Here is a 15,045-nt window from a genome sequence, read left to right on the forward strand (position 1 = left end):
GGACTAGGAAGTTAGGGAGCAGGAGTCTCACTTGAGAACAGCCATTCATGGTGGGGGCCGCGGTGCTTTTGTTTCTCAGCATTATCCATAGAGAAAAATAGGGAAGGTTTTCTTTTCCCCTGTCTGCTTGCAGGAGATGTCAAGATATATAGCAATAAAGCTCTAAGAATTTTAGTTACTTTGAGCTTATGAATTGAAAGTGATTCAGAGAGTACTAGAAAAACTTGTTTGTTTACAGTGGGATTCTTATATTTCCTGGTAAATCAATATGGACTGTGAAAGTTGAATCTGATATCTGGTTATTTTTTTCTCTCTTTGTATATAGTGTTAATTTAGCGGGGTGAGGCTCTAGAAGATTTCACAGGCCCGGATGGTCGTTTTGTGAATTTTAAAAAAGGTGACCCTGGTGCGGGCGCAACACCGAGGGTTGCGATCCCGTTGCCGGTCCCCGGTACGGGCGCAACACCGAGGGTTGCGATCCCGTTACCGGTCAGTAAAAAAAGACAAAAAGGAAAAAATAAATAAATAAATAAATAAATAAAAAAGGTGAGGGGTAAAAAAGGTGAGGGGCCGGCCTGGTGGCGCACTGCTACAGTGCGCCGCTTGGGAGCACAGTGGCGCTCCCGCCGAGGGTTCGGATCCCACATACAGACCGGTTCCCGCTCACTGGCTGAGCGAGGTGTGGGAGCTACACCGAGGGTTGCGATCCCGTTGCCGGTCCCACGCCGGTACGGGCGCGACACTGAGGGTTGCGATCCGTTGCTGGACACGAAAAAAGACAAAAAGGAAAAAATAAATAAATAAATAAATAAATAAAAAATAAAAAAGGCGACCCTGTATATGTCTACTATAAACTGGCAGGGAGACCACCTGAAGTTTGGGCTGGAAGTGTAAGTAAAAATTGACATATGTTATCTGCTTGCTTTTTACTGGCTCATTTAGTACTCAGATTTAAACGACTATGTTTTCTTGGGGTTTTTGATGGAGTTAACCTGCCCTAGACTGTGAAAAAAATGGCCTTGTTTCCCTAGCAGGCCTCAGGCCTGGCACAGTTAGGAGCTCAGCAGAGGTTTCTGAAACAACTGAACTGATTCTGGCTGTTGCCCCTCACCATCAGGTTCTAGGATGCTTCATGAATATTAAAGGTTGAAATGGTGAAAATCTGAACATTCTTAACATCATTGCTTCAAAAAGAAAGGACTCCTGCTTAGACTTAATCCTGTAAACTGTGTGCAACATAGTGGTTCAGGCATGCAAGTTTAAAGTTGATTTTCTGTGTATTTCTTTTTTCCATATTATTAATATTTGTGGGAAAGTGGCAGTCCTGGGAACAGTTACCTAATTATCTGCTATTATTAGTCTGTTAAAAAAGCAAAATGTGTGTTCACAAGTATCACTTTGTGCTTTCCTGTTTGTTTTTTTGTTTGCAACTCCCAGGTCATCCTTTTCCAGCTTTTCAGACAGTTGTGCCTGGAGTTTCCCCCAGGGGATCTTTGCCCAGCCAGTGTTATGGGTACCCTCATATCAGACATGGCTGTCAATGACTGCATTATACTTTGATCTTTTTTTTTTTTTTTTTTTCCAGGGATCCGAACCCGGGGCCTTGGTGTTATTAGCACCGCACTCTACCGAGTGAGCCACGGGCCGGCCCATACTTTGATCTTTTTAATGAGGAGATTCACGAGGAGGGACCTGATTGAGAAGCTTAAGTGTTATTGTCCTTTCCTTTTTAAAAAGTATGATGCGTGGACCGTTTATTTACTTAATGTAGTAAGGATCCTTTATGTCCTTAGGATTGTCCATTGTCCAAACTTAGAAAAATACCTAGTCCTAAATGTGAAAGTTTTCATTCTCGATGAAATGCCAAACAAACAACAGGGAATAAGGCTTGGGAAATCTCCATAGGGAAAGTAGAATCATTTTGTTGGCATTCCAGATTCCTAGGGAGGAATCTTGAAATGCTAACTGGTCAGGTACAACCCTCATATTTAGACAGAATCCCAGTTGAAACAAAGAACCTATTCTGTTTCTTTCAAGTCTACCAAATGAGATTTCTTGATAATCTTCACACTTGGAAATGTTTTTCCATGTAGCTAGGGTGCATTTTTCCTGAGCAGTTAAGTTCTCTTTCCCTCCTGGTCTTTGAGCATAAATGAGTCGATAAATGAACTTGACTTATATTTTCCTCCTGCCACAGTTTTGCTTGTGAATATATTCATCTCTAGAAATCCTACGAGTCTTTTGGGTCCCAGCTCTCGTCCTGCCCCTTAGGGAACACTGTCTTCAGCACCCAGCCAGGAGGGTCTTGCTGTCTGATAACTGTTCAGCAGTGCTCCACACTGCTCACTTAGCACTCGTTTTCCTGCTTTGCATTGCAGTTACTTTGTGTGCTGTCCTAGCTCACTTTAAAGTAGAAAACTAGGGCTGGCCGGTTTGCTCAGTTGGTTAGNCTTGAAATGCTGACTGGTCAGGTACAACCCTCATATTTAGACAGAATCCCAGTTGAAACAACCTATTCCATTTCTTTCAAGTCTACCAAATGAGATTTCTTGATAATCTTCACACTTGGAAATGTTTTCCATGTACCTAGGGTGCATTTTTCCTGTAGCAGTTAAGTTCTCTTTCCCTCCTGGTCTTTGAGCATAAATGAGTTGATAAATGAACTTGACTTACATTTTTCTCCCGCCACAGTTTTGCTTGTGAATATATTCATCTCTAGAAATCCTACCAGTCTTTAGGGTTCCAGCTCTCGTCCTGCCCCTTAGAGAACACTGTCTTCAGCACCCAGCCAGGAGGGTCTTGCTGTCTGATAACTGTTCAGCCGTGCTCCACACTGCTCACTTAGCACTCGTTTTCCTGCTTTGCATTGCAGTTACTTTGTGTGCTGTCCTAGCTCACTTTAAAGTAGAAAACTAGGGCTGGCCGGTTTGCTCAGTTGGTTAGCACATAGCCTTGTAACACCAAGGTCAGGGGTTCAGATTCTCATGCTGGTCAGCAGCAAAAATAAAAGGAAAAAAAAAAGTAAAAACTGTAATGGGAGGGCCCATGTCTTGTCCACCTTCCTTTTAAGTATTTCCTCACAGGGCAGTGGCTCTTATTTTCATGCATCCTGATAGTAGTTTATGTAGAATTTGTCCTCTTGAGGTAATATGCCATTTTTTCCCCCAATTCAAATCAACAGTACCTTGGCAGGGATGATACATGGAAGTAAAATGAGACCTAAGATTACTTCCAGTCATCAGCGCCCATGGCTCTGCAACTTTTTTGTCAGATCTTAAGAAACAAGATACCACCCAATATGTAAATATAGAGTTTTACATGACATGTGGTCTCAATTGATAAAGATTGGGCAAAGATCAATGTTTTAGTCCGTTTTGTGTTGCTATAACAGAATTACCTGAGACTGAGGTAATTTATAAAGAAGAGAGGTTTATTTGGCTTACGATTCTGGGACAGCTGCATCTGGTACGGGCCTCAGGCTGCTTCTACTCATGGCAGAAAAGTGGCAGGCAGCCGGCAGGGACAAGCAGATCACATGGCGAGAGGAAGCAAGAGAGAGAGAGAGGGTGCCAGGGTCTTTTTAAGAAAGGAGCTCTGGTGGGAACTAATAGAGCGAGAACTCACTCATTAATCCCCCCTCACCTAGGGAGAGCATTAATCCATTCATTAGGGATCCACCCCCATGACTCAATCAGTTTCCAACACTGGCCCATTGGAGATCAAATTTCCACATGAGCTTTGGAGGGGACAACACATCCAAACTCCATCAATGAATGTATTTCCTTTCTCCATGTATCTCTTCCTTTTCCTTTTCCAGAGTCTCCCCTAATAAAATTTTCCTCAGAAGGAAAAGGTGTATTTTCCCTCAGTCTTCCCTCTCACTTCATGATCCTTGTACTTAGGAAATTAAGAACTTTCTCTTCTTAGTTTTCAAAATGATTCTTGTTTCTGTTTCTTAGTTGTATTCTGCAGTCTTTTCGATTTCCTAGAGTCCTAGACTTTATCTGCCAATAATGCAGCTTCTAATTGCCCTGTCTTATAGTCACAGCAGTATTCTACCGCTAATACTGGCTTTCAGATGGTTTCCAAATATAACAAGAGCACACCTGAGTGGGGCTATTTTAGGAAGTAGTGATAAGATGACCTTATTTTTTCTTTTTGTTCATTTGATTTGTCTATCAGTCTCCTTTAATGACTGGCGAGAGTTCTACCTCTCCCTTTCAGACATCAGCTAATAAAACGTGTTTATCAAAAGGAAATACTTTACATACTTTAGCTGTTAGTGCTGAAAATTAATGGGATTATTTTCTGTAGAGGTTTAGTTTGCATAAAACTGATACTTGGTTGTTTAGATTTGTATGTATTACATTATAATTTTATTTTCTCCTAAAATACCTGTAAATGTAGTTTTTCAAAACAGCTAATATACTGCATAATATCAATAAATATTTGCCTTTTGTGTAATGGTCATACATTTCAGAAATTTTGTATTCCTTTACTTATAGTTTTTCATGGCTGTTGTTTATTGGTTTGATAAAGACCTAAGTACTGGTATATGAGTAATGCNGGGCTGGCCGGTTTGCTCAGTTGGTTAGCACATAGCCTTGTAACACCAAGGTCAGGGGTTCGGATTCCCATGCTGGTCAGTAGCAAAAATAAAACAAAAGGAAAAAAAAGTAAAAACTGTAATGGGAGGGCCCATGTCTTGTCCACCTTTCTTTTAAGTATTTCCTCACAGGGCAGTGGCTCTTATTTTCATGCGTCCTGATAGTAGTTTATGTAGAATTTGTCCTCTTGAGGTAATATGCCATTTTTCCCCCCAACTCAAATCAACAGTACCTTGGCAGGGATGATACATGGAAGCAAAATGAGACCTAAGATTACTTCCAGTCATAAGCGCCCATGGTTCTGCAACTTTTTTGTCAGATCTTAAGAAACAAGATACCACCCAATATATAAATATAGAGTTTTACATGACATGTGGTCTCAATTGATAAAGATTGGGCAAAGATCAATGTTTTAGTCCATTTTGTGTTGCTAGAACAGAATTACCCGAGACTGGGTAATTTATAAAGAAGAGAGGTTTATTTGGCTTAGATTCTGGGACAGCTGCATCTGGTACGGGCCTCAGGCTGCTTCTACTCATGGCAGAAAAGTGGCAGGCAGCTGGCAGGTACAAGCAGATCACATGGCGAGAGGAAGCAAGAGAGAGAGAAGCAAGAGAGAGGTGCCAGGGTCTTTAAGCAACGAGTTCTGGTGGGAACTAGTAGAGTGAGAACTCACTCATTAATCCCCCTCCCCAGGGAGAGCATTAATTCATTCATGAGGGATCCGCCCCAATGACTCAATCAGTTTCCAACACGAGATCAAATTTCCACATGAGTTTTGGAGGGGACAACACATCCAAACTCCATCAATCAATGTGTTTCCTTTCTCCATGTATCTCTTCCTTTCCCTTTTCCAGAGTCTCCCCTAATAAAATTTTCCTCAGAAGGAAAAGGTGTATTTTTCCCTCAGTGTTCCCTCTCACTTCATGATCCTTGTACTTAGGAAATTAAGAACTTTCTCTTCTTAGTTTTCAAAATGATTCTTGTTTCTGTTTCTTAGTTGTATTCTGCAGTCTTTTCGATTTCCTAGAGTCCTAGACTTTATCTGCCAATAATGCAGCTTCTAATTGCCCTGTCTTATAGTCACAGCAGTATTCTACCGCTAATACTGGCTTTCAGATGGTTTCCAAATATAACAAGAGCACACCTTGAATGGGGCTATTTTAGATAGTAGTGATAAGATGACCTTATTTTTTCTTTTTGTGCATTTGATTTGCCTATCAGTCTCATTTAATGACTGGCGAGAGATCTACCTCTCCCTTTCAGACATCAGCTAATAAAACGTGTTTATCAAAAGGACATACTTTACATACTTTAGCTGTTAGTGCTGAAAATTAATGGGATTATTTTCTGTAGAGGTTTAGTTTGCATAAAACTGATACTTGATTGTGTAGATTTGTATGTATTTCATTTTAATTTTATTTTCTCCTAAAATACCTGTAAATGTAGTTTTTGAAAACAGCTAATATACTGCATAATATCAATAAATATTTGCCTTTTGTGTAATGGTCATACCTTTCAGAAATTTTGTATTCCTTTACTTATAATTTTTCATGGCTGTTGTTTATTGGTTTGATAAAGACCTAAGTACTGGTATATGAGTAATGCTATGAAATGTGCAGCTAAATTCTTGCTAGAGGTTATTTGGAATTGCGTTTCTAACCAGCTTTGATTTGCATAGTTTTAGTCATGAAAAGAATAATCTCATATGCAGATCTTTTATCTACTAAAATCTAACTATATGTGCCTTGTGTTTAGAGTTAAGCTGAACATAAAAAGAAAACTTCAATGGTTTTAGAAACGTTGGTTTAACAGTATTCTGTACTTAATTTTTATTAGAATAAACATCTCAGTGTAATTATAATATTAACTATCTATCTCTCTTGATTATATCTACCTACCTATCTATCTGTATTATTTCCTGTCATTACTAAGAAGTCTCTCAGTTGCTCATTTATATTTCTTGTACAGAATTTGATGAACACTTTTCCTTTTTGCCCATTCTTCCATATAGATTGGACATATTTTTGGATATTTTCCAAAGGATTTAATCAAAGTAGTCCATGAATATACTAAAGAAGAGCTACAAGCTCCAACAGATGTAAGTTGTGGATTGCTTTTTTGTCCTCACTTATGAATTGGCTTATAAATTTATCAGTTACATTCAATTAACTATTTTTGAAAGTCTTTGAATGTCTTTTGGTCAAGGAAAAAAACAAGCTAGCATGTGTGTATCAGATTTTAATTGGGGGTCAGACTACCTCTTAAAAAAAAGTTTGAAAAGAATTTAAAGGAGACCCTATATCATAATCTGATGGTTATACAATATATTCAAGCAGATGTTCTTATACAAGGCTGTGTACTCTTATACAAGGTTTTTCTTTGCAGCCTTATATGTGAAAATTAAGAATTCAATATGTCTGTAGTTAGTTATTAAGTTTAATAGATAATTTCATTTTATAAGCAAAAGGAGAAAGTGTCCCAATTTGAAAACTACTGACTGAGCAGCTATTAGACATTTTAAGTGTGTAGAAATCAGGTTAAATTAATCAAACCCTAAATTACCTACTGGGCCAGAAATGCAAACGTAGAGGAGTTTTCTTAATATCGAGTCTTTAATGATTTAAGGGATTATAGCTATGTTATAGATGTGGAAAAGGAACCTGAGAGTTTCAGGTGACAACTGGTCTCACATCTCTAAGGCACTGACTGCACATTCTGTAAAGTGTTCATCTGTGGTGCACTGGGATAAAATCGTTTTGTGATTAGAAGGATTTTGTGTTCTGGAATTCTCATTCCAGCTGATTATTTTCTGGAAGGTTTAAAATTTATAATAATTGATGCCCACCTTCATTCAAAAATCTCTGAATGTCTCTTTGAGATTGCTGCACAGCATGCAAACTGCTAGGCGAGGGCAATTCTTAGATGAGATTGGCAGAATGGATGAAGTCACAGAGCTATTGCTATTCTTAAGTTTTAATGATAATACCAGGGGCCATAAAATTAGCCGTTCTGCCTGTTTGGCTTCCCCTCGATGAAGAGACTGCCTAGGACCTTAATTTACAGTAAGGTATGTACTTCACTGAATCTTGTTTTCAAGCTGTCTTTATGGCAGTGATAACGTGGACAGCCCCCTTGATGTCATTCTTTGTCCCTTTAAATTGTTACCTCCCATGCACCTGTATCTCAGTAAGGTATTTCTTAAGCTTATTTATCTCTCCCAATCCAAGGAAAATATAAGCGAAAAATCCTTCCCAATCCAAGGAAAATATAAGCCAAAAATCCATGTAGACTTAGAGCCTGACAGCAAGGTGATTCTTCTGCTTCTAGCTGGGTGAGCAGAGAGGTACAGTGCAGAGGGCACAGTGGTAGAGAAGCTGGGTGGTCTTCTGGCTTCTCCTGGACAGATTACTATGAGGTGAATTCCTGGAACATCAAGCATAGATATTGGGAGTTGAGGAAACCAATAAATGACACCCCACTTTTTCCCATCTGTACTCAGAACCAGGAGTCAGGCAAATGGAGACCAAAATGTTGCCATTATTTCTGGATAAAATTTTTGGGAGAAAATGACTCAAGAAATAATGGGCTTTCTAACATTGCATTCTAGAGTAAAACAGACTTATCCAGCCACAGACAAAACTAGCCAACGGGGTACCTCCCCAAGGGGATTGTCCCTACAAAACTGACAGCATGGAGGAACAGAATACATATGTTTTCCCTCTGGCAGGTCCAAAACACAACACAGGGATGGGACTGAGCAAACTCACCAGCCACATGAATCATTCCTTCCCTGGGGAAGAGAGAATGAAGGGAAAGCCAGGAGTACTACTTAGGTGGGAAAGTGGGCTCTAGCCTCCTGTCCCCCCACTGCCTGAGAGGAGTCATCACCCAAGGTTGACACAGGAGCCCCTCTAGAGCCAAAATGAACTTGAGGTTATCTCTGTCAGTAGCATGGTAAGAGTTTGCTCTTGTGCCACTTAGTTAATGACACGTCCATGTTTTTCTTTCCCTTACAGGAGACAGATTTTGTTTGTTTTGATGGTGGAAGAGACGATTTTGATAATTACAATGTAGAAGAACTTTTAGGGTATTTGGAATTATACAATTCTGCAACTGGAGATTCTGAGAAAGCTGTAGAAAAAACTTCTCTGCATGTGCATGTGGAAAAAACTCCTGAACTATCTAAGGAAAATGAACCTGAACCTGAACCAGAAGAAGCCAACTCAGAGGAAAACAAAAGTGTGTTTCTAGAAAACACTAATGATCTCAAGGAATGGTTTATAGCTGAGAAGAACCATGCAAACAGTCAAATTGGTGATGCTAAGGGAGAGCAGTGTTTGTTTGAACCTCTTGAAGAAATGCTGCAAGATCAATTAAAAGTGCCACAAAGTGAAAACAACAAAACCAGCAATAGTTCTCAGGTTTTGAGTGAACAGAAGATTGATGCTTATAAACTTTTGCAAAAGGACATGACTCTGGACTTGAAAACCAAATTTGGCTCAACTGCTGATGCACTTGTATCTGACGATGAGACAACCAGACTTGTTACTTCTTTAGAAGATAATTTTGATGAGGAATTGGATGCTGAGTATTACACATTTGAAAAAGAAGAGGAGAATAAAGAAAACTTTGACGAGCTACCATTACTAATCTTTACAAGTGAAGAAGATTTGAAAACTCCAGTGAAGTCTGGAGTTGAGAAATATTCAACAGAGAAAGAGCAGAATTCAAATGGAGAGGATAAGGTTGAGATAACTCTGCCTCCTGCCATCAAAAATGGTGATAAAAATATACTAACAACTTGAGGGGATACTATCTTCTCTATTGTCATGGGAGGTGAAGAGAAAACAGGTGTGATGGATTTAGAGAGTCCTTCAGAGGAAGAAAAGGAAGATGATGACTCATTCATCCCAGATAGCAAACAGGAGACACCAAGATCAGCCATAGATTATACTGGCCCTGAAAATGTAGAAGACGGTCTTTTGATTGTAGAAGTCCCTGAAAGAAATAATGGGGAAGACCCAGAAGTGGACACAGAACTTCACATTAGAGGCAAAAGGAGGGAAGTTCAAGATCCTGAGAGGGGCCTGGTACAAAGTGAGAGTGAATTAGACGGTGAGAGGCAGGAGGAGATGGCTGTGCACAGCTCTACTCCAGACAGTAACCCTGACTCTTTATTAGCTGCTGAAAAGGGTAAAGACATATTAAAATCCGCCTCTGGTGACAGAGAAAATGACCAGAAAGGAGCAGCTATTCATGTCTCAGAAAGCGCACTCCATGGAGAAAAGCCTGGTGAGCAGATTTTGGAAGGTGGCTCAGAGAGTGGATCTGTACATAACGCTGCGGGGAATCAAATGAATGAAGGAAAGATTAAACGGGAATCCTTGGACATTGTGCCCCTTTTGGGAGATAATCCACATAATGCATCCAGAGACAGTGTGGCAGAAGTGAATGTTTTGGTAAGTAAACCAGAACCACACATGCCTTCAATGGAGCATCAACATGAGGAATTGAAAGAGGAAGTATTTCTTAAAACTCAAAATCAGCCTAGATTCTCCTCTCCAGATAAAATCGGTTTGCCGAGAGAACAGAAAGCAGAGGCTCCCTCTCCGGGAAGAAATCTTTCCGAGCAAGGAGGAAGAGCTGTGGCCGCTGCAGGCAGCGAGCGTGTGAGTGAGAAGACGAGGCCCACTGCGGCACGCGGGAGGCAGACCAGACTGACAGTGCACGAGGGCCAGGTTTCCGTGCTGTAAATCCAGAANCCCCACTTTTTCCCATCTGTGCTCAGAACCAGGAGTCAGGCAAATGGAGACCAAAATGCTGACATTATTCATGGATAAAGTTTTTGGGAGAAAATGACTCAAGAAATAGTGGGCTTTCTAACATTGCATTCTAGAATAAAACAGACTTATCCAGCCACAGACAAAACTAGCTACTGGGGTACCTCCCCAAGGGGATTGTCCAAATAAAACAACAGCATGGAGGAACGGAATACATATGTTTTCCCTCTGACAGGTCTGAAACACAACACAGGGATGGGGCTGAGCAAACTCACCAGCCACATGAATCATTCCTTCCCTGGGGAAGAGAAAATGAAGAGAAGCCTGGAGTAGTACTTGGGTGGGAAAGTGGGCTCCAACCTCCTGTCCCCCCTCTGCCTGAGAGTAGTCTTCACCCAAGGTTGACACAGGAGCCCCTCTAGAGCCAAAATGAGCTTGGGGTTGTCTCTGTCAGTAGCATGATAAGAGTTTGCTCTTGTGCCACTTGGTTAGTGACACATCAATGTTTTTCTTTCCCTTACAGGAGACAGATTTTGTTTGTTTGGATGGCGGAAGAGACCATTTTGATAATTATAATGTAGAAGAACTTTTAGGATATTTGGAATTATACAATTCTGCGACTGGAGATTCTGAGAAAGCTGTAGAAAAAACTTCTCTGCATGTGCATGTGGGAAAAACTCCTGAAGTATCTAAGGAAAATGAACCTGAACCTGAACCAGAAGAAGCCAACTCAGAGGATATCTAAGGAAAATGAACCTGAAAACTCCTGAAGTATCTAAGGAAAATGAACCTGAACCTGAACCAGAAGAAGCCAACTCAGAGGAAAACAAAAGTGTGTTTCTAGAAAACACTAATGGTCTCAAGGAATGGTTTATAGGTCAGCTCAGAAGAACCATGGAAACAGTCAAATGGGTGATGCTAAGGGAGAGCAGTGTTTGATTGAACCTCTTGAAGAAATGCTGCAAGATCAATTAAAAGTGCCAGAAAGTGAAAACAACAAAACCAGCAATAGTTCTCAGGTTTCCAGTGAACAGGAGAAGATTGATGCTTATAAACTTTTGCAAAAGGACATGACTCTGGACTTGAAAACGAAATTTGGCGCAACTGCTGATGCACTTGTATCTGATGATGAGACAACCAGACTTGTTACTTCTTTAGAAGATAATTTTGATGAGGAGTTGGATGCTGAGTATTACACATTTGAAAAAGAAGAGGAGAATAAAGAAAATTTTGATGAGCTACCGTTACTAATCTTTACAAGTGAAGAAGATATGAAAACTCCAGTGAAGTCTGGAGTTGAGAAATATTCAACAAATAAAGAGCAGAATTCAAATGGAGAGCATAAGGTTGAGATAACTCTGCCTCCTGCCATCAAAAATGGTGATAAAAATATACTAACAGCTTGGGGGGTACTGTCTTCTCTATTGTCATGGGAGGTGAAGAGAAAACAGATGTGATGGAAGAGAGTCCTTCTTCAGAGGAAGAAAAGGAAGATGATGACTCATTCATCCCGGATAGCAAATAGGAGACACCAAGATCAGCCATAGGTTATACTGACCCTGAAATTGTAGATGACGGTCTTTTGATTGTAGAAGTCCCTGAAAGAAATAATGGGAAAGACCCAGAAGTGGACACAGAACTTCACATTACAGGCAAAAGGAAGGAAGTTCAAGAACCTGAGAGGGGCCTGGTACAAAGTGAGAGTGAATTAGACGGTAAGAGGCAGGAGGAGATGGTTGTGCACAGCTCTACTCCAGACAGTAACCTTGACTCTTTATTAGCTGCTGAAAAGGGTAAAGGCATATTAAAATCCGCCTCTGGTGACAGAGAAAATGACCAAAAAGGAACAGCTATTCATATCTCAGATGGCACACACCATGGAGAAAAGCCTGGGGAGCAGATTTTGGAAGGTGGCTCAGAGAGTGGATCTGTACATAACGCTGCAGGGAATCAAATGAATGAAGAAAAGATTAAACGGGAATCCTTGGACATTGTGCCACTTTTGGGAGATAATCCACATAATGCATCCAGAGACAGTGTGGCAGAAGTGAATGTTTTTTTTTGTTTTTTTTTTGTGACCGGTAAGGGGATCGCAACCCACTGGCCATCTCTGTATAGGATCCGAACCCACGGCGGGAGCACTGCTGCGCACTCAAGCGCCGCACTCTCCCGAGTGCACCACGGGGCCGGCCCAGAAGTGAATGTTTTGGTAAGTGAACCAGAACCACACATGCCTTCAATGGAGGATGAACATGAGGAATTTAAAGAGGAAGTATTTCTTAAAACTCAAAATCAGCCTAGCTTCTCCTCTCCAGATAAAATCGGTTTGCCTAGAGAACAGAAAGCAGAGGCTCCCTCTCCAGGAAGAAATCTTTCCGAGCAACGAGGAAGAGCTGTTGCCACTGCAGGCAGCAAGCGTGTGACTGAGAAGACAAGGCCCGCTGCGGCAGAGGTCAGCGAGGGCTCCTCCGGCATGCGGGAGGCAGACCAGACTGACGGTGCACGAGGGCCAGGTTTCCATGCTGAAAATCCGGAAGCAGCAGAGGATGACTATCCTCCTGAAGAGCTACTGGAAGATGAAAATGCTGTCATTGCAAAACAGTCTAGAAAGAAGAGCCCTGGGACTCAAGACAGGCAGGCAGACGTAAATATGCAAGTCGCCGAAAGAGCAATTTTAGAAACCATTAACCCTGATCTGAAAACTGAAGAAAACGAACAAGAAACCAGTATGATTTGGGATACTAAAGGAAAAAGTGAACCCGTGGCCGAAGGAGTAGACACAATAGGCAGGGACCCAGTCGATATGGTGGTGGAAAAAGAAGAAAGCCCTCTGGTAGATAAGAAAGCACAGAAGCCATCTGATGTAAGTGACTTCCCGGACCAATGTGGGGTTGAGGTGTCAAGCTATGCTAGCCTGGTGCACTCTCCTCTTCCCTCCCTGTAGAGAAGCAACCACCACGTGAAGATCTCCCACAAGAGAGTACGGAAGACCTTAGTATGTGGGGAACTGCAGCGCTCAGCTACTTGGATCAGCCCACAACTGATGACACAGGAGCCTCAGAAGTATCACAGAAGCCAGATACTGAGAACAAATTAGACCCAGGTAAAGCCTGCTCATTTTTCTCCATGAAGTAGAGGGACATCATAGTGAAAACCTTCTAGGAGATTCGTAGTCAAAGGTGGGAAATAGAGAGGAAGATAGATGACCTGTCCCACTGGACTCCACATACACCTGCAGATGTACACATACATCAGCACAGTGACCATAGGGAGGACTTGCGTATAATAAGCAGCTTCTTTAAAGAAGAGCAGTCTTTGCAGCGGTTCCAGAAGTACTTCGATGTCCATGAGCTGGAAGCAATGCTACAAGAAATGTCATTAAAGCTGAAGTCAGCACAGCGGGAGAGCCTGCCCTACAATGTGGAAAAAGTCCAAGATAAAGTCTTCCGTGCTTCTGAGTCACAACTTCTGAACGTAGCAGAGAACATGCTCGATACACGTGTGTCCAAGAACAGAGATCTGGGAATGAAGGGAGATAATATATTTGAAGAGGCCGCGGTGCTAGATGACATTCAAGACCTGATCTATTTTGTCAGGTACCAGCACTCTACAGTGGAGGAGACTGCCCCACTGGTAATGGCACCACCCCTAGAGGAGGGCTGGGGCAGACCCATGGAAGGTAAAGTACCTGCCCGTGGCCTTGTAGAGCAGGGCTGGAGAAGAAGGTGGGGAAGGGGGTCGCCGAAGTGCCTCATACCTTATCCATAGAGCTCTGTTCACATTTCCAGGGTGTATAGAGGACAGAGATCATACAAGGAACCACATGTTCTTTCCTGCCTTCTTTTGTTTAGGCTGGAGTATGGAGAAGAATTTCTTACTTTTCCTGGGCAGTTGAGACTGAGTAGCATTTCAAAATGAAACTTTGTAGAAAGCTAAAGAGAAAGATATAAATAAGAAAATGATGTACTTGTTAACATTGCACTTGTTAACAAAGTACAGATATGTAAAATTCTGAAAGGGCTTCACTGAATGCAATTTCTTATTCGAGTTACCTGCACTCTAACCGAGCCTTGCTTGAATTCCTGCATTCCCCCCAAAGCTCGTCTTTTGTGGATGTCCTGTTCTTTCGTGCATCTTGGCAGCAGTCACTTTCTCCAGTTAAACTAGGGCTCCTGCATCAGATTAATCAAGGCTGGAACCAGTATGAGGAGCCTCCTAACACAGCCTTTGACACGTAGAAGTCATTCAGTAAATATTTGCTGAATTGATCCCAAGCCAGTATCCTGATACAAACTTTTTGATTCCTGGTTCCATGCACTATTCTTTGTACCCAGGCTTTCAAATGGAGGTAAGTGAACTGAAGATATAAGGTAGAGTAACAGGGAGACATAAAGCCTCAGAAAAACATATCTCCCCAGGATACCAGTTATTCCTGAGAATTAGGGGAGGAAAATGTTTTTTCATTTAATCAAAGCAGATATATTTTGGATGGGAATAAAAAATTGAAATGAGTTTTCAGGGTAAAATGTGAGACTGCAAAGAAATTTGTCTTTGCCGTGGATCACTTTGGACCATGCCTTGAGTGTGTTAGGGAAAGGGATGGGTGTACTCTTTTGGCTCCTTGAGATACTTTGAGAATATTTGAAAGACACTTC

General features: G+C 41.4%; 1 protein-coding gene across 1 annotated transcript; it reads left to right on the forward strand.

The window, feature by feature from the left end:
- Positions 1-268: 268 nt before the first annotated feature.
- LOC103582420 (melanoma inhibitory activity protein 3-like) lies at positions 269-14,678 on the forward strand. The gene is given in 9 exon segments (XM_008564021.1): positions 269-275; positions 326-397; positions 829-890; positions 6,622-6,708; positions 8,627-10,359; positions 11,268-11,770; positions 11,983-12,426; positions 12,706-13,253; positions 13,553-14,678. Coding segments are annotated over 9 exon segments (4,062 nt in total). The 3' UTR covers positions 14,159-14,678.
- The last annotated feature ends 367 nt before the right edge of the window (positions 14,679-15,045 follow it).

The sequence above is a fragment of the Galeopterus variegatus genome, unplaced genomic scaffold (genome assembly GCF_000696425.1).
Source record: "Galeopterus variegatus unplaced genomic scaffold, G_variegatus-3.0.2 Scaffold16180, whole genome shotgun sequence".
Classification (NCBI taxonomy): Eukaryota; Metazoa; Chordata; class Mammalia; order Dermoptera; family Cynocephalidae; genus Galeopterus; species Galeopterus variegatus.